Source organism: Lucilia sericata, unplaced genomic scaffold (assembly GCF_015586225.1).
Source record: "Lucilia sericata isolate MDLA Ls3-8-SP2 unplaced genomic scaffold, ASM1558622v1 Contig000937F_arrow, whole genome shotgun sequence".
NCBI classification, from domain to species: Eukaryota; Metazoa; Arthropoda; class Insecta; order Diptera; family Calliphoridae; genus Lucilia; species Lucilia sericata.
Window position 1 is genome coordinate 107,501 of NW_023994923.1, and position 20,602 is coordinate 128,102.

A 20,602-nucleotide genomic window follows, 5' to 3' on the forward strand; every position below is an offset into this window, starting at 1 on the left:
ACTTTTCTATATGTAATAGTCAGGACTATAGTCTATACTATAGTCAAGACTATAGTCTATACTATAGTCAAGACTATAGTCTATACTATAGTCAAGACTATAGTCAGTACTATAGTAAAGACTATAGTCCAAACTAAAGTCATGGCTATAGTCTATACTAAAGTCAAGTCTATACTATAGCCAAAACTATAGTATATGCAATAGTCAGGACTATAGTATAGACTTTAGTCTTGATTATAGTATAGTAAATATATTAAGCGCTGTGGGCGCCATATTTATTTTAATCCAATTTACGCATTAAGCGTGGAAGCTTGTGTTACGATTTGGTAAACGGTGGTATACAGTAGTACAGACTATAATATAATCAAGATTATAGTCTATACTATAGTCAAGACTATAGTATATACTATAGTCAAGACTATAGTCTATACTATAGTCAAGACTATAGTCTATACTATAGTCAAGATTATAGTCTATACTATAGTCAAGATTATTGTCTATACTATGGCCAAGATTATAGTCTATACTATAGTCAAGACTATAGTCTATACTATAGTCAAGACTATAGTCTATACTATAGTCAAGACTATAGTCTATACTATAGTCAAGGCTATAGTCTATACTATAGTTAAGACTATAGTCTATACTATAGTTAAGACTATAGTCAAGACTATAGTCTATACTATAGTCAAGACTATAGTCTATACTATAATCAAGACTATAGTCTATACTATAATCAAGACTATAGTCTATACTATAGTCAAGACTATAGTCTATACTATAGTTAAGACTTTAGTCTATAGTATAGTCATTTACTATAGTCTTGGCTATAGTAAAGACTATAGTCTTGGCTATAGTAAAGACTATAGTCTATACTATAGTCTATACTATAGTAAAGACTATAGTCTATACTAAAGTCAAGGTTATAGTCTATACTAAAGTCAAGACTATAGTCTATACTATAGCCAAGACTATAGTAAATGCAATAGTCAGGACTATAGTAAATGCAATAGTCAGGACTATAGTATATGCAATAATCAGGACTATAGTACAGTCTATAGTCAGGACTATAGTATATGCTATAGTCTTGACTATAGTATAGACTATAGTTTTGACTATAGTATAGACTGTAGTCTAGACTATAGTATTGACTATAGTCTTGACTATAGTATAGACTATAGTCTTGACTATAGTATAGACTATAGTCTTGACTATAGTATAGACTATAGTCTTGACTATAGTATAGACTATAATTTTGACTATAGTATAGACTATAGTCCTGACTATAGAATATACTATAGTCCTCACTATTGCATATACTATAGTCTTGGCTATAGTATAGACTGTAGTCTTGGCTATAGTATAGACTATAGTCTTGACTTTAGTATAGACTATAGCCTTGACTTTAGTATAGACTATAGTCTTGACTATAGTATAGACTATAATCTTGACTATAGTATAAACTATAGTCTTGACTATAGTATAGACTATAGTCTTGACTATAGTATAGATTATAGTCTTGACTATAGTCTTGACTATAGTCTTGACTATAGTATAGACTATAATCTTGACTATAGTATAGACTATAGTATAGACTATAGTCTTGACTATAGTATACACTTTAGTCATGACTATTGTATAGACTATAGTCTTGGCTATAATATAAACTATAGTCTTGACTATAGTATAGACTAGTCTTGACTATATTATTGGCTATATTCTTGACTATTGTTTTGGCTATAGTGATTAATATAGTATCAACTACAGTATCGTCTATAATCTTATAGTTATTCAAAATTAAATTATTTAGCTTTAATTAAAACTAATTGTTAGTTTTGTCCTAGAATTACGGCCTCTTTTTTTCTTTGTCATTTTTCGAATGGATTGTATTTGGCATTTCTCTGTAATGTGCAATTTACTAGAAACAAAAAGTTAACCATATAAAAGGAAATCTAACTTGACCTAACCTGATTGTATTGTTGGCCAAAATACTCTGTTGGCCTACTGATGACAGCTGTGTTTCTTATATTATATTGTTTTTCTTCTCTCTCCCTCTTCTTTTGCTGCTGCATTTTTTCGCTTTAGGTTAAGTTGTTCGTACGTTCGTTCATGTTGCAACAACGTTATTTCAAATATTGGACATGGTAGTTTTTCAATTTGTTATGCTGCAACGGTAAGAATAATAATAACAACAACAGCAACAAAAAGAACATCATAATATCTTATGGCAATTATCTTAATTACAACAATCAGTATACACCTTCAGTTTGGCTTAGGTTCAGTTTTCTTTTGTAAGCAGTTTTTTCCATTATTACTTTATGGGCCAGGCCACAATTTATGTTTGACGTATGAAGTAAGAACAAAAAAAACTATTTAAAAAGTCTTTATTTAGCTGATATTGGTATATCTATGTAGTGGTATATGAGGGTGGGATGAAAATTGTTCCTTTTCGGAAATCATAAGGAATTTTTATATTCCGATATTGGCAAGCAAAAACCATTTACAGTGTTTTTGAAATCTTTTATCTCTTATTAAATCGGGATCCTATACGAACAAAGCTTGTCCATTAACAAGAGTTTTTGACTAAAATTTAAAAGTTATAAAGAACTTTCACGATTGATGTCTTTCGAAAGCATACGCCAGCATGCCTGAGCCTTTTCAAAGGTATAAAGTAGCTATACAATTTATAGGCAGTTCCTTTGTAATTTAAAAATTTCCACTAACTCTTTGTGTGTTTATATATCTACTACCTGTCTGTCTATCTGTCTTGGCGTTTTCTACTCAGGTGGCAATTGCAGTTGGCCATTATAAACGTTGATTGCATTATCATAATCAAACATATACTGGTACAAATATTAACCAAATCATACGCAGTTACCAAGTATCCGTCCGACATTTCTTTGTAGGTATTTACACGCTATAGAAGAATGTTAAATGTAAGAAAAAAGTTATAATTTAATAGCTTTTAAATGCGTTTATTACTCAAGAAGTTTCGTGCAATAGTAAGCTGTAATTTTCTTTTGTTTTTATGAGGAAATGTTGAATAAAAATATTTAATGCGTTTACAATTATTACATTTTTCCGATTTCCTAATAGCTGCTACTATGGCTATAAGATAACAATGGTGTATTTTAGAATCCTCTTTAGGTTAGGTTGAGAAGAGGTTGTAAATTTGACGTAATTCGTAGAAACACACAAACATGCCACTGTCGGACATGTTGAACGTTCCTAAACATAGAAAATGTTAGTGGGGAAAATTTATTGGTCTAGTCTATTATCTATAGTCAAGTCTATAGTCTAGTCTATAGTCAAGTCTATAGTCTAGTCTATAGTCAAGTCTATAGTCTAGTCTATAGTCAAGTCTATAGTCTAGTCTATAGTCAAGTCTATAGCCTAGTCTACAGTCTAGTCTATATTCTAGTCCATAGTCTAGTCTATAGTCTAGTCTATATTCAAGTCTATAGTCAAGTCTATAGTCAAGTCTATAGTCTACGCTATAGTTTACTCAATAAACTAGTCTATAGTCTAGTCTATAGTCAAGTCTATAGTCAAGTCTATAGTCAAGTCTATAGTTAAGTCTATAGTTAAGTCCATATAGTCTAGTCTATATTCTAGTCTATATTCTAGTGTATAGTCTAGTCTATAGTCTAGTCTATAGTCTAGTCAATAGTCTAGTCTATATTCAATTCTATAGTCAAGTTTATAGTCAAGTCTATAGTCTAGTCTATAGTCTACTCTATAGTATAGTCTATAGTTTAGTCTATAAACTAGTCTATAGCCTATTGTGAAGTCTATAGTCTAGTCTATAGTCATGTCTACAGTCTAGTCTATAGTCTAGTCTAGTTTATAGTCTAGTCTATAGTCTAGTCTAGTCTATAGTCTAGTCTATAGTCTAGTCTATAGTCTAGTCTATAGTCTAGTCTATAGTCTAGTCTATAGTCTAGTCTATAGTCTAGTCTATAGTCTAGTCTATAGTCTAGTCTATAGTCTAGTCTATAGTCTAGTCTATAGTCTAGTCTATAGTCTAGTCTATAGTCTAGTCTATAGTCTAGTCTATAGTCTAGTCTATAGTCTAGTCTATAGTCTAGTCTATAGTCTAGTCTATAGTCTAGTCTATAGTCTAGTCTATAGTCTAGTCTATAGTCTAGTCTATAGTCTAGTCTATAGTCTAGTCTATGGTTTAGTCTATAGTCTAGTCTATAATCTAGTCTATAGTCTAGTTTATAGTCTAGTCTATAGTCTAGTCTTTAGTCTAGTCTATAGTCTAGTCTATAGGCTAGTCTTTAGTCTAGTCTATAGTCTAGTCTATAGTCTAGTCTATAGTCTAGTCTATAGTCTAGTCTATAGTCTAGTCTATAGTCTAGTCTATAGTCTAGTCTATAGTCTAGTCTATAGTCTAGTCTATAGTCTAGTCTATAGTCTAGTCTATAGTCTAGTCTATGGTCTAGTCTATAGTCTAGTCTATAGTCTAGTCTATAGTCTAGTCTATAGTCTAGTCTATAGTCTAGGCTATAGTCTAGTCTATAGTCTAGTCTATAGTCTAGTCTATAGTCTAGTCTATAGTCTAGTCTTTAGTCTAGTCTATAGTCTAGTCTATAGTCTAGTCTATAGTCTAGTCTATAGTCTAGTCTATAGTCTAGTCTATAGTCTAGTCTATAGTCTAGTCTATAGTCTAGTCTATAGTCTAGTCTATAGTCTAGTCTATAGTCTAGTCTATAGTCTAGTCTATAGTCTAGTCTATAGTCTAGTCTATAGTCTAGTCTATAGTCTAGTCTATAGTCTAGTCTATAGTCTAGTCTATAGTCTAGTCTATAGTCTAGTCTATAGTCTAGTCTATAGTCTAGTCTATAGTCTAGTCTATAGTCTAGTCTATAGTCTAGTCTATAGTCTAGTCTATAGTCTAGTCTATAGTCTAGTCTAGTCTATAGTCTAGTCTATAGTCTAGTCTATAGTCTAGTCTATAGTCTAGTCTATAGTCTAATCTATAGTCTAGTCTAGAGCCTTTGCAATTTACTTCTACAGATGTTTTAAGCATTTATATGAGATTTTTATTACTGTTTTATAAATATTTCAAATTCCTTCTTGTGATCTAACAACAACTACATCCAATCATTATGCAATAAATCAAAATCTAACGGTATTATTAAATAAACTTCTCTAGTGGTCAATAAGTCAATGACGACAACCCAAAATAAAGTACATACACACAAATTATAAAACCACGTTTAAAGCTTAAATGGATCTAAACAAATGAAAACAACAGCAACAACATCCAACAATATGAATTTTTAGTACAAGTCACGCAATTAAAGTATTAGAAGTTGCATTTTAGTTGCATTTGCAATAAATCTAAAATCACAAAATCGTTACCCCAATGTGGCGCAAACACTTTGTAGTTTATATGACTGACTCCAATATGTATACAAAATCAAGGAGTACTCCCATTTTAACAAACTAGCCAGATATCAAAATCAAAATACCACAAAAACCACATAAAGTAAAGTAGATTGTTAAAAAAAAAAAACAAAACTCAACTACTAAGGAAAATTAGAGAAAAATACTTACTCATATTACAAATAGAAATAATGAAACCAAATTCATAACTACTTTGTCCATGAGTAAATGAATATTTGTCATAAATCATCCGACAAATATGAAAATGTGAATGAAAAGCACAACATGAGATCGAAATGATTTTTTTAGCTTAAAAATCATTTTTACCTACGCAAACTATAAGTAAAATGAAAAAAAATTATCAAGGTAAGCCGATCTTCGGAGGTAGTTTTTAGAAAAGTTTGTATAAAAAGTACTTAATATATTGGAAATGATTTTTCCAATAGTCTAGTCTATAGTCTGGACTATAGTCTGTCTATAGTCTAGTCTATAGTCTGGACTATAGTCTTGTTTATAGTCTGTAGTATAGTTTAGTGTATAGTCTGGTCTATTGTCGAGTCTATAGTCCGAACTATAATTGAGTCTACAGTCTGGACTATAGTCGAGTCTATAGTCTATAATCTGGACTATAGTCGAGTCTATGGACTATAGTCGAGTCTATGGACTATAGTCGAGTCTATAGTCTGAAATATAGTCGAGTATATAGTCTGGACTATAGCCTAGTCTATATTCTGGACTACAGTTGAGTCTATAGTCTGGACTATAATCGTGTCTATAGTCTGGACTATAGCCGAGCCTCTTGTCTGGACTATCGTCGAGTCTATAGTCTGGACTACAGTCTAGTCTATAGTCTGGACTATAGTCGAGTCTATAGTCTGAACAATAGTCTGGACTATTGTCGAGTCTATAGTCTGGTCTATAATAGTTGATTCTATAGTCTGGACTATAGTCGAGACTATAGTTTGAAGTATAGTCGAATCTATAGTCTGGACTATAGTCGAATCTATAGTCTGGACTATAGTCGAGCCGATAGTCTAGACTATAGTCAAGTCTAGAGCCTGGACTATAGTCGAGTCTATAGTCTGGACTATAGTCGAGTCTATAGTCTGGAGTATAGTCGAGTCTATAGTCTGGACTATAGTCGAGTCCATAGTCTGGACTATAGTCGAGTCTATAGTTTGGAGTATAGTCGAGTATATAGTCTGGACTATAGTCAAGTCAATAGTCTGGACTATAGTCGAGTCTATATTCTGGACTATAGTCGAGTCTATATTCTGGACTATAGTCTAGTCTATATTCTGGACTATAGACGCGTCTATAGTCTGGACTATAGTAGAGTCTATAGTCTGGACTGTAGTAGAGTCTATAGTCTGGACTATAGTAGAGTCTGGACTATAGTAGAGTCTGGACTATAATCGAGTCTATAGTCTGGACTATAGTCGAGACCATAGTCTGGACTATAGTCGAGTCTGTAGTCTGGACTATAGTCTGGACTATAGTCTGGACTGTAGTCGAGTCTATAGTCTGAACTGTAGTCGAGTCTATAGTCTGAACTATAGTCGATTCTATAGTCTGGATTACAGTCGAGTCTACAGTCTGGATTATAGTCGACTCTATAGTCGAGTCTATAGTCTGGGCTAGAGTCTAGTCTATATTCGATTTTAGTCTAGTATACAGTCTGGACTATAATCTAGTCTATAGGCTGTACTAAAGTTTGGACTCTAGTCGGGACTTTCGTCTATTGTCGGGATTATAGTCTCGTCTTAAGTCTGCAGTAGTTTAGCCTAGTCCATAATCCAAACGGAGTCTTGTATATAGTCTGGTCTATATTCTGAACCATAGACTAGTCTGTAAAATGGCCTATTCCGTAGTCTGAGCTATACTTCATACATTTGACTTAGGCTTCCTTCTTTAGCAATTTTCAACATAACTTTGTACAAATATTTATCAGTTCATGTGTTTGTATTCAATGCCTTCATCCGTATTTGTTAAACTTGTATTAGTTTTACAACGTATACACTAATCATCTGCTTTACGTGAAGTAGGCTGAACCTTTTCCGTATCTCCATAAATAAAATCGAAAAGAAGAAAAGTTTTAATTACAAAAAAAAATTACAGAGATACAGAAACAACACTGACCACTAACTAACAGAAAAAATAAAAAAAAAATGGAAATAAAAAGAGTTGTAATAGAGGTGTACTTGAAATAAAAGTTAGATTTTTAATGGGGGCGCCAGTTATTATGATATTTACCCAACCAAAGGCTCATTATTTAAATAGAAAATGTGAAGCAATAATATACTACTTAAGTTGATCTTAAAATTTCGCAATTGGAGTGTTATTTAAGGACCTATTGCAGAGTTTAGGTTTTTTGGTCAAAGAGCTTATTTTGGGTGGAAAGTGTAAAGAAGTAGAACTTTTGTTCAATATTTGGGAAAACTTATGATTTAATGATATAAAATGAATCATCTCGAATCTACTGGGTAGTAGTTTATCTTCTATATATACTTTTGTAGACTTTTATTCAAATGCTGCAATACAAACATACGCTCTTCAAACACATACAGATGCGGATGTTGCAACTATTTTACATTATCTACACATGAACTAAATAACATTTAGTAATTTAAGTTGCAGTTTCTGAAGAATGCAGCAAAAGCATACACAACTACAAAATTGGGATGCAAAAGTATTAAGTCATTTAATTGAGTCGATTATTGAAAAAACAAAAAAAAACTTTACTGAAATCCTTGCATTAGTTAATAATCTGATTTTAATGAAGCAATTTCTGAACATTATTGAAGTTGAATATCTATTTGAAAATTTCACTAATTTAGAATGTTTTAGTTTAACCTTTGAACTGATTAAATAGTTTAATATTTGTATTGTTAAGTGTAGAGTATTTTAAGCTCAGTGGCCGATATCTCTATAATATTTCAATAATAATTTCCTAAAATTTAAGAATTAATTGTTTACCATCCCTGATAACTGTGTACTTTTATGCATGATACTGCCAAAGCTAATAACGATGACCAATAATGCTTTTGGTTTAAAATTTGTTGTTAATACGTACACAAGCAACTATTTAGATTCAGTTTGGAGGAGTATGGTGAAAAAAGTGATCAAGGCAGGAAGTTTTAAAACACATATACGAATATAATGATCTGATTGTATTAAGGCACTACATCATGTTGTAGTGAACTAACTCTAACTTAACCTGTCTAATAGTTTACCATCCGATTTAGAATGATTTTACGAGTAATTTAGTTATAGATCAACGGTCAAGATTTCCTCAAGTTGTATGCCGAATATTATACATGTGCTATATATGACAGAACGCAATTGCAGTATTTATTCCTAGGACGGAAAAACCAAATTACGCGTCATCAAGGTCTTATCGAATCGGAAACCAAGCGTCCATTATTGTTAAAAGCCGGGAACTAGTAGTGGATAACACGTTTAAAAGCAAAAGACAAAGACCTCTATTTTAAGCGATAATCTTATGTAAAGCATAGATCAATAAATACAGCTATAAATTAAGTTTTACTCTATATGGAGAAATCTAGAAATGTAGACTGCAAGGTAGCGATTGTATACACTTGCAGTCTACATATCGGAGGTGCTTCAATAACATACATAATGACACTCTTAATCTATCCTTAGACCAGTTATAGCTTGACTAAGCGATTTGCTGGATAAGCTGCAAGATGTACGATATGACTACATATCTGGAAAAGAATAAACAATTTTTATGCAGAAGGGACAATAATGCTTTTCGTATTGACTTAACCAAGAGGTTTAAATATAAAACCAACTAAAATGGAAATCAGTTCTTTGCACAATTGAAATTAAAATTCTTGCCTATACTTACCCCCAATTCTTAGACAGGACGATATCAGTGTCCAACAGGCTAGATTCCTAGGCATAATCCTTGATCAGAAACAAAAATGGAAATTCCACATAGAGAATAGATTAAACAAAGCATATCGATATCGTTCGCTATGTAGATGAACCATCGAAATGGTGTCTTAGTCCAACCATGAAACATTGTGGCTATATAAAGGTGTAATGAGACCAATTCCAGATTTCATTTGGTAAAATATATACCACCACAGGGAGTACAACATACATAGATGTTACTTGGGCGTATGTGGGGCCAAGAGCAAAGCTTTAGCAACTTTGCTGTACATTTCCTGGATCGAAACGCATGTAAGGTAGGACGTGGCATTCGCAGTTCTTATCTTTAAACGAATTGATCGAAGTTACAGGACGGGTTGTTAAAGTATACCGAATATACTCCAGACATGTCCGATCCCATACCGGATATAGACATTGCTAAGAACTGTGAGGCTTGGTGCAAAATCGGAGATGGTTGTCAAGCCGGGGAGAAATCTTGGAGGCAAAACTGGTCTGGGGATATACATTCAAACACCGGATTCTTGCTTAGGAAATAGCACGTACTCTCTAGGTATATACAAAATACGGCACCAATAGAGGTTCACAATAGCATTTTCGGTAACTTTATAGCAGTGGTCTTAAATAGAAAACCCTAGTCAAAAGGAACGTTAGAGCTAACCCCTTCAGGAATCTAGAAGACAAAACTCTAAACTGGGGATATACATATGTATGTACATTGGAAACCAGGAAACCAAATCTCAGCACTAGCTTCAAGACGGAAGTCCGTGCTATCACACGGATTGGATTAAATATATTATCCGACAGTTGGCAGCAATTTTGGCGATATTAGATGATAAGGTGTATTCTAAGATTATAAGAATGGCATAACCGAATACTCTTCTAGTGTACTCGTTAATCGGCTAAAAGCCAATCGCTTTAGGGAAAAGGGAACTTGAGGAAGTTAACCTGACGAAAGTATACGCTGTGTAGGACCACTTAAAACCTATGAGGTGACCTCGAGGAAAGCAAGATGAACCTCCTCTATACGAATAAGTTAAAGGTTTATATTAAGGGGTGTACCGTTAGGCACAGGTTTACCGGCACAACATTTGACAACCCGATTCAAAAGAATGTAGAGTATGCGGAGAGACAGCGAGACGTTGGAACACTTTCAATGTCATAACCAGACATTCATCGAAATTAGATTCTAATTTTATTCCAAATATTAGATTCCTTAGGAATAATGGTAGGAAAATTCTAAGGAACTACGTCCAGGAAGCTGAGTTTTTGCAGAATTCGTTCATATATCGCTATATAAGAACATTCCAACAACATTTTTCCATGAAAACGAGAGCACAAAAGGACCGATAGCGGCCTTCATGTTATTTCGGATCTGATGTAATGAACATCCCTTTAACTTAACCAATCCTAGGGTATCGCATGGTCACTATGACCGACTATAGCTACATACCTATTTCTTATACTCTTTTTCGCTTTTCTTTCCCTCACTAAACATTCATTCCAGTTGTCTTAAGTCCAAACGAAATTTTACGCTTTTTTCGTATAACATCCTGAGATTATTTATTTGTTTTTTGTTTTTCTCTCTCTGCTCAAGAACTGTGATCTTTTGACAGCCTTAACAAAAGTAAAATGGCAACGTCTTACAATAAATAAAAATTCTTGTTTTAATTGTAAATGTTTTTAGAAACTATTAGCTTCCTTGCATACGTGGGTTGCAGCTGAAGTTTATGATTAAGTTTAGTTTGCTTTTGTGGTCAATTAGTTGCGGCGTGGCAGTTATTTTTTAAATATTTGATAGGCATTTGACATTGAAGGTTTTTTATAAAAAAATTTTTTACATAGCTCATAAGAAAACGGAAGTCTCCTTCAAGCTTACTGACCAATGTAGCGTTCTCCAGGCTGAACTGTCAGCCATAAAACGGGCTGCAAACTGGCTCAGGTTTTATCGAATATACGGTGTTAATATTCGAATTTATACCGATAGCCAGGCAGCCCTTAAAGTTCTAAGTGGTGTCTACACGACATCAAACTTAGTCCTAGAATTCCGGGCATCCCTTAATGAGATGTCGAAACATTCAACAATAGAACTGTACTGGATTCCAGGACATCAACAAATTCCTGGTAATACCATCCCGTACTCTCTTGCCAAGTTAGTTTTCTCACTTGCAAGAGAGCATACCGACCCTCTCGTAGGAATACCGCTTTCAATCTGCAAACGCTCGATACGTGAAAGACTATATGAGCTTGCGCAATGCAGATGGTCGACTGAGGCCACCTGTAAACAGGCAAGGATCATGTGGCCATCTTATAACCCACAGAGATACCAAGCCCTTTTCTATATTCCGAGACTTAATCCACGGAACTTAACGGCGGTGGTAGCTGGCCACTGGCCTTTCGGACTCCATGCAAGAAGACTGAACTTACCCAGTAATGACTTCTGCAGAAGCTGCCAGGATGAAGAGGAAGAAGAGACTATAACTCACTTCCTCTGTCATTGTTCCACCCTAGCAGATCATAGAATGGGTCTACTAGGTAGCTATTTTCTGCATGACTTAGCGGATCTATCGGAGGTCAATATTCGAAAGATAGATTCCTATATTCGTGCAACAAACTGGTTCGTTTTAGGAAACCAGAGTGATTAGGTCGAAGTGTACTAATACGCTGTCCGTTCTCTCTCAGTATATTGATCACAAAGGGATCAATATACTGGACCCAAGTGTGTCCCCAGTGATGACGTCGCGAGGTAGGCAGGTAACCTAACCTAAGATACTTTGAATGTGGGAGGTGTCACGCCCATTTTAACTAAACTACTCACAAATGACACTTGAAAAGCTTAAAGTTTAATAAACCAATTTCTAAGAGATTATTTTGAGAGACTAAACTAATCTCTTTCAAGGTATTATAGCTTTAACTGCGTAATTTAAAATAATATGTTAAATGAACATTGCCAATTCTGAATGACAAGAATCTTCACTCAAAGGAATCATTGCACTTTTGAAATACCACTTAATAAGAAGTACATCATATTACATACACAGTCAGCCGATCTTAATAAATATTAAAATCATTACACTCTGTTCATGTGTGTTCATTATAACACTTCAAAATGCATTGGGTCGGTCTGAAGTAATCCGATACTGCTGCTTAAGCACTTGCCGCTCTCGACTCTATAATGCGAAACTATTTTGTGTTGAAGTTGAAATTTAAGACGATTTATATAAATGTTGCTTAAATACAAAATTTATTTACTAGAGCATAATTCAGACATCTTGTGGTTTATGGCAGTTTTGCTTTTATTGCTCTTATTGTTGCAGAAAGAACAATGAATGAAAAATAAGCAGACTTGCAAACAGTTTGCAACTGTTGGTTGCAAAGTTAAGCAAGCAATGTTGTGGTGTTATACTATATGTAGTAAGTTAAGATTTTCAGTGGTTTTTTTAAAGCTGTATATATTTTTTTCTAAATTTTCTTTTTTTCTTTGCGAAAATTCCATTGATATAACGAGTTGTGTGTGAAATCGTTTTGCCAGTGTAAAGGTGATGGTCGATATACCACGTCTGTTTTTTTTTTTCTCTCCTACTGCCAAGTTTTATCCATATTTACCATTAACATTGTCCTCGACATCGTCAGCAACGTCATCGTTTACCACTCAGGTTGTCGTAGTTGAGCAACAGCAATAGTCTTTTTTTTTTTGCAACAACAACGATACAACGACGACGATGTTGTCATCAATGTCACATACAGCTGAATGAAATCCAAGTAAATTTTACCAACATCGTTAATGTTTCTGGTGGTGGTATTGGCGGTGCTGTTGTCGTCGTCAGCATCATCATTAAGTGTGGCATGTGTTCGTTGTGGCGAGAGAAACATAAGTAACTACAAACAACTTGTAGTATAAATTATATTTTGTGTCCTATTTGAAAATGGGCAGTAATATAGGTTAGGTTGTGTGGATTGCTCTCAAGTTAGCGATTTCACTCCTACCCTTACTCTTAGAATTAGTATTTCCCTATGTTAAGAATACATACATAAAAGGATAAAAAGTTTCCCTCCCTAGGTTCATTGACTATGTGATTCCTGTAGTCCCCATGAGAACCAGCCGGTGCTAATAAATCTGATCATATTTACCAGTGACACATCTCTGAGACTGTCCAGATCATCGGAAAGAGCTCTACTAAGATATAGTGGTGGCCTCCGGTAGGTTAGTGGTTAGTGTTCTAGTCTGGTAGACCGGAGGTGGTGGGTTCGATTCCCACCTAAGGCACTGGTTAAGGAGCGCACAACAGGCCCGATAGAGGCCTAGGTGTATTTCTTCGGATTTGATGTATATACATCCTCCTTTCAAACTAACTAACTAACTAACTAAGATATAGTAGTCTACGCTCTTGTACGGCTACAACTTGGGTAACCAATACGTTCCGACATGTGTCTAATTATACAATGAGCAGTGATTAGAACCGCCAGAAACATAATCGAAACTGGATATTCTACATATAATTATATGTAACCATTTGAGTTCCGTCTTTCCTCGGATGCATCATGACCTGGGACCCATATGAACTCGACGTGACACGGCATCAATTGTGCCAGTAATGGATACAATTGAGATACAAACGTTGTAGTCAATAGAATTTTGAGTAGAACAGACTAATTAATAGTTATTTAGTTAGTTAGTTAGTTAGTTAGTTAGTTAATTAGTTAGTTACTTAGTTAGTTAGTTAGTTAGTTAGTTAGTTAGTTAGTTAGTTAGTTAGTTAGTTAGTTAGTTAGTTAGTTAGTTAGTTAGTTAGTTAGTTAGTTAGTTCGTTAGTTAGTTAGTTAGTTAGTTAGTTAGTTAGTTAGTTAGTAGTAGTTAGTTAGTTAGTTAGTTAGTTAGTTAGTTAGTTAGTTCGTTAGTTAGTTAGTTAGTTAGTAGTTAGTTAGTTAGTTAGTTAGTTAGTAGTTAGTAGTAGTTAGTTAGTTAGTTAGTTAGTTAGTTAGTAGTAGTTAGTAGTAGTTAGTAGTTAGTTAGTTAGTTAGTTAGTTAGTTGTTAGTTAGTTAGTTAGGTTAGTTAGTTAGTTAGTTAGTTAGTTAGTTAGTTAGTTAGTTAGTTCGTTAGTTCGTTTCGTTCGTTCGTTCGTTCGTTCGTTCGTTGTTCGTTTCGTTCGTTCGTTCGTTCGTTTTCGTTCGTTCGTTCGTTCGTTCGTTCGTTCGTTCGTTCGTTCGTGTTCGTTCGTTCGTTTTTTTCGTTCGTTCGTTCGTTTCGTTTTCGTTCGTTCGTTCGTTTCGTTTCGTTCGTTCGTTCGTTCGTTCGTTCGTTCGTTCGTTAGTTCGTTCGTTTCGTTCGTTCGTTCGTTCGTTGTTCGTTCGTTCGTTCGTTCGTTCGTTCGTTCGTTCGTTCGTTTTTCGCGTTCGTTCGTTCGTTCGTTCGTTCGTTCGTTGTTCGTTCGTTCGTTTTCGTTCGTTCGTCCCGTCCCCCCTCCTCGCCTCCTCCGTCGGTTCGTCCCTGCCCGCCTCCCTTGCCTCGCCTCTCGTCTGCCCCCCCTCCTCCTCCCCCGCCTCGTCCCTCTCTTCGTCCTCCCCTCCTTAGCCTCCCTCGCCCCCATCGCCCTATTAGTTAGTCCAAAGACTGATACATATACCAGTTAATAGACTAGTACATAGGTTATTCTATAGAACAGTAAAGAGACTAATCGACTAAATCGCAGACTAGTCAAATGACTAGTCTAAAACTAGACGGGAAACTAATCAACAAAGAAAAGTATGTAGGAGCAAAATATATAGATTTCTCCCGAGAAACCTACTACAAATATTTGTGTAGCATCATACTATCATCATAGCATTTCGCATTGAAATTCGACCAACCTTGACCAACTATAATTCTCTCATATATTAATTATATGTAGTATGTGTAAATATGATTCTACCCAGCTAGCATTTTCTTTCAAAAAAGGATCTTCCGCGATTGGAGGTGGCGACTAAATTAATCTTCCACGATATCGTATTCCAATTACGAAAGTTCAACGCAACGGGAGTAACTGTGTCACAGCCGCGACTCTTCTCTATGAATCGTCTACGATGTGTTAAAAAGAGTCTTGACACAATCGTCTTAATGAATCTTCTACGATGCGATAAACAGAATCTTTACACAATCGTCTTAATGAATCTTCTACGATGCGATAAACAGAATCTTTACAAAATCGTCTTAATGAATCTTCTACGATGCGATAAAAAGAATTATAGAAGAGTCTTGGAACGATCGTAAAGAAGATTTTAATTGATCCTAAAATGCCTAAAAATATGCTAAAAATAAAAAGTATTGATATTCGTTTTATACTGTTTATTGCATTGGCATTTTTTGTCAACTTTAAATAAAAAAAATAAAATTAAATATAAATTTGAATTCAATTATGAAAATAAATACATACATATGAATAATGGAAATAATTATGCAATAGAAAAATTATTAAAAAATAAAGTTATTTTTATAAATTTGAATTCAATTATGAAAATAAATACATACATATGAATAATGGAAATAATTATGCAATAGAAAAATTATTAAAAAATAAAGTTATTTTTCAGCCAAATCGTCAATTTTCTTGGCTTCATCAATCTTTTTGGTTCGGTCACTCTTTCTGAGACGGTCACCAGCATGAACAAAATGTTGTTGTAATACCTTATTTATACCTGCATCATCAGCTTTCGGAAATTTTGAATGGCAGACACCTTTAAAAAGAAAATAATTAGAATTCAGTAAAATCATGTTATAAAAAATACTTACTTGTTATAATTTTCGTTATATTGAATTCCTGAATACTGGGCTTACTGTTCGTTCCACGCCAACTCAATTTTGCAGCCACATCATCGCTCAGCATTTTTTTAATTGCATTCCTGACAAACGAGTTGGAGCTGTCGCCACCCACTTTACCAATAACGTATTTCTGTAAAACTTTTGATATGAATATATGTATATATGTATGTTTATATTAAAAAATATGTATATAGACGGATAATTATATACATACCAATTGAGCTACAAGATCCACGTTCTCTTCTATTTGTTTATGTAATTCTTCCAACTGTTTTACAGTTTTTATGGGTAAAGGTGGCACTAAATTGGTTTTAATTTCCTCAGAATAAATTAATTTTAACTGACGCACTTCATTTCTTACGGTTATCACTTCCTCTGTTAGTCTGCCGATTTGCTGTTTTAGCGTGCGCACTTCTCCTAAAATCTCCGTCAACATATTTTGTTTACTATCTGAAAGAATTAATGTAATATAAAGTATAATGAATGAAATTATGACATTTATAATGTTCTTATACCTGTCTGATTATCTGGCGGTTTGTTTTGTATTTGTTGCAATTCACTTCTTCTATATATTCAACTGGAAAATTATCGCAAACGGATGATGTTTCAGTGAAATCCGATTCAACCAATTTTTCGAAAGAACTGACTTTCATTGGGACATCATCGCAATCAGATGTTTCCCTGCCTTTAACTTGTTTTTTGGATGATCCATCCCACTTCATTATAAGCAGACTCCATCATTTTTTTTGCTTCTCGTTTGCTTTTTAATCTTATTGCTTTATTTGATAGCATTATAAATTATTTTATATTATAAATTTAATTTTTGATTTCTAATAAAACACTTTTTAGTTAATACACTTAGTATTTATAAGAAACTTTATTAAAAATTAAATTTTTAATTTAATAAACTTCAAAAACCACTTTTTATTCTTACTTGTCTCGACACTGATTATAAACTGAGTTGAAAAGAAGACAAAATAATTTGTTTTTGCTAAACGTTTATACGTATAACGGTAAAATTCGCCCAACTATCTCCAGAATCCGTAATCGGCGATTGTTGCGTAATATAAATAAACCGGTTTGACAATAATATATGCATCATTTGGAAGAGTAAAATATGATCGTTGACTAACAACAATCCTCCGATGATCGCTAAAATACATAAGCGACGACTAATTCGTTCAACAATCGCCAAAATTACTCGCAAAAGCATCTTTTGGTACATTAAAATATATATTTTTTTAAATAATCGTCAGGACGATTATAAAACGAGTCACAAAATGAAACAATCGTCTGGAAGATTGAAAAAAGATTCACAAAATGAGGACAATCGTGTGGACGATTAAAAAAATAGTCGCAAAATCATCGCGCTCGCCAATGAATCATGTAAATGCTAGCTGGGTAAGTATGAGTTTATTTTTGAGGTGGTGTTAAGCTCTACAAATTTATTGTACCGAACTGAAAAGACTCATAACCCAGCTAGCATTTTCTTTCAAAAAAGGATCTTCCGCGATTGGAGGTGGCGATTAAATTAATCTTCCACGATATCGTATTCCAATTACGAAAGTTCAACGCAACGGGAGTAACTGTGTCACAGCCGCGACTCTTCTCTATGAATCGTCTACGATGTGTTAAAAAGAGTCTTGACACAATCGTCTTAATGAATCTTCTACGATGCGATAAACAGAATCTTTACAAAATCGTCTTAATGAATCTTCTACGATGCGATAAAAAGAATTATAGAAGAGTCTTGGAACGATCGTAAAGAAGATTTTAATTGATCCTAAAATGCCTAAAAATATGCTAAAAATAAAAAGTATTGATATTCGTTTTATACTGTTTATTGCATTGGCATTTTTTGTCAACTTTAAATAAAAAAAAAAAAAATTAAATATAAATTTGAATTCAATTATGAAAATAAATACATACATATGAATAATGGAAATAATTATGCAATAGAAAAATTATTAAAAAATAAAGTTATTTTTCAGCCAAATCGTCAATTTTCTTGGCTTCATCAATCTTTTTGGTTCGGTCACTCTTTCTGAGACGGTCACCAGCATGAACAAAATGTTGTTGTAATACCTTATTTATACCTGCATCATCAGCTTTCGGAAATTTTGAATGGCAGACACCTTTAAAAAGAAAATAATTAGAATTCAGTAAAATCATGTTATAAAAAATACTTACTTGTTATAATTTTCGTTATATTGAATTCCTGAATACTGGGCTTACTGTTCGTTCCACGCCAACTCAATTTTGCAGCCACATCATCGCTCAGCATTTTTTTAATTGCATTCCTGACAAACGAGTTGGAGCTGTCGCCACCCACTTTACCAATAACGTATTTCTGTAAAACTTTTGATATGAATATATGTATATATGTATGTTTATATTAAAAAATATGTATATAGACGGATAATTATATACATACCAATTGAGCTACAAGATCCACGTTCTCTTCTATTTGTTTATGTAATTCTTCCAACTGTTTTACAGTTTTTATGGGTAAAGGTGGCACTAAATTGGTTTTAATTTCCTCAGAATAAATTAATTTTAACTGACGCACTTCATTTCTTACGGTTATCACTTCCTCTGTTAGTCTGCCGATTTGCTGTTTTAGCGTGCGCACTTCTCCTAAAATCTCCGTCAACATATTTTGTTTACTATCTGAAAGAATTAATGTAATATAAAGTATAATGAATGAAATTATGACATTTATAATGTTCTTATACCTGTCTGATTATCTGGCGGTTTGTTTTGTATTTGTTGCATATTTGTTATATAAATAATATTAGGATCTAAATAAGACTCGACATTAGTTTAAAATACATATATACATATGTTAATGCTTTATTTACCGTTAACTGTTGTTAGTGGAGTACTTTCCATTTCTTGAGCGACGTCATTGGAATCTAAAATGAACTTGAAATTAGTTTTAAATATTAAATAAAATATGTTAAAATCTTACCACAAATCATAGAGCAGTTCTCCATGGTGTATTTCAGGAAGTAATGCGATTTGTTTGTTTACTTTGTCGTCTTTTAAGAAAAAAATCTGTTAATGCATCTTTAAGGCCGTAGTGTACATATTTTCCGTCTCCCATTGGTTTGGCTAATACCTCTTTTGGTGTACCTTTTAACGTCCTTACATCTTTTGGAACTTTAATATCGCTTTCTATAAGAATTTCCAATAACTCGTTGACCACAGTTGTAGTTAACCCGTGTTTTACTGTCCAAAGTCTAATTTTCTCTTTCACACTTTCATTACTCGGCCAATTCACTTCTTCTATATATTCAACTGGAAAATTATCGCAAACGGATGATGTTTCAGTGAAATCCGATTCAACCAATTTTTCGAAAGAACTGACTTTCATTGGGACATCATCGCAATCAGATGTTTCTCTGCCTTTAACTTGTTTTTTGGATGATCCCACTTCATTATAAGCAGACTCCATCATTTTTTTTGCTTCTCGTTTGCTTTTTAATCTTATTGCTTTATTTGATAGCATTATAAATTATTTTATATTATAAATTTAATTTTTGATTTCTAATAAAACACTTTTTAGTTAATACACTTAGTATTTATAAGAAACTTTATTAAAAATTAAATTTTTAATTTAATAAACTTCAAAAACCACTTTTTATTCTTACTTGTCTCGACACTGATTATAAACTGAGTTGAAAAGAAGACAAAATAATTTGTTTTTGCTAAACGTTTATACGTATAACGGTAAAATTCGCCCAACTATCTCCAGAATCCGTAATCGGCGATTGTTGCGTAATATAAATAAACCGGTTTGACAATAATATATGCATCATTTGGAAGAGTAAAATATGATCGTTGACTAACAACAATCCTCCGATGATCGCTAAAATACATAAGCGACGATTAATTCGTTCAACAATCGCCAAAATTACTCGCAAAAGCATCTTTTGGTACATTAAAATATATATTTTTTTAAATAATCGTCAGGACGATTATAAAACGAGTCACAAAATGAAACAATCGTCTGGAAGATTGAAAAAAGATTCACAAAATGAGGACAATCGTGTGGACGATTAAAAAAATAGTCGCAAAATCATCGCGCTCGCCAATGAATCATGTAAATGCTAGCTGGGAAAGTTCATATGAAAACCTCAACAACCAACATGTATGTATATATGTTTGTGAATGCAATATGTTTTACGCGAATCTCTGTTATGGAAACTGTGGATTTTATTAAGACAAATATTACATCAAGAAGAGACAAAATAAGGATGTTTTTATTTTTCATAAACATTCTTTTATTTAAGGAATTTCAAAAAGAGCGATACGGATTGGAGTAGGGAAAAATTAAACTATCTTTACATAGAACGAAGATATGATCGATAATTTCCTGTATTTTAATGCTTAAAACTTAAAAGTTTAAAAAATATTTTCAATATATATTTAATAAAGAAATAATTTTTTCCCCCACCCTATGCGATTATTTGTAAACGAATTTAAAACATTTA

At 33.4% G+C, this 20,602-nt stretch overlaps 2 protein-coding genes across 2 annotated transcripts; both read right to left on the reverse strand.

Annotated features, from left to right (window-relative positions):
• Positions 1–15,686: 15,686 nt before the first annotated feature.
• LOC119609140 lies at positions 15,687–16,879 on the reverse strand. Its single transcript, XM_037963851.1, has 4 exons — positions 16,622–16,879; positions 16,321–16,556; positions 16,077–16,236; positions 15,687–16,021 (listed from the first exon to the last, which is right to left on the reverse strand). The coding sequence occupies exons 2-4, from the start codon at positions 16,540–16,542 to the stop codon at positions 15,867–15,869; spliced, it is 537 nt and encodes a 178-aa protein (XP_037819779.1). The 5' UTR covers positions 16,543–16,556; positions 16,622–16,879; the 3' UTR covers positions 15,687–15,866.
• Positions 16,880–17,870: 991 nt separating this feature from the next.
• Positions 17,871–19,175, reverse strand: LOC119609141. The gene is made up of 6 exons (XM_037963852.1): positions 19,078–19,175; positions 18,968–19,021; positions 18,842–18,907; positions 18,541–18,776; positions 18,297–18,456; positions 17,871–18,241 (listed from the first exon to the last, which is right to left on the reverse strand). Exons 1-6 carry the CDS (start codon positions 19,100–19,102, stop codon positions 18,087–18,089), a joined length of 696 nt encoding a protein of 231 aa, XP_037819780.1. The 5' UTR covers positions 19,103–19,175; the 3' UTR covers positions 17,871–18,086.
• Positions 19,176–20,602: the final 1,427 nt, after the last annotated feature.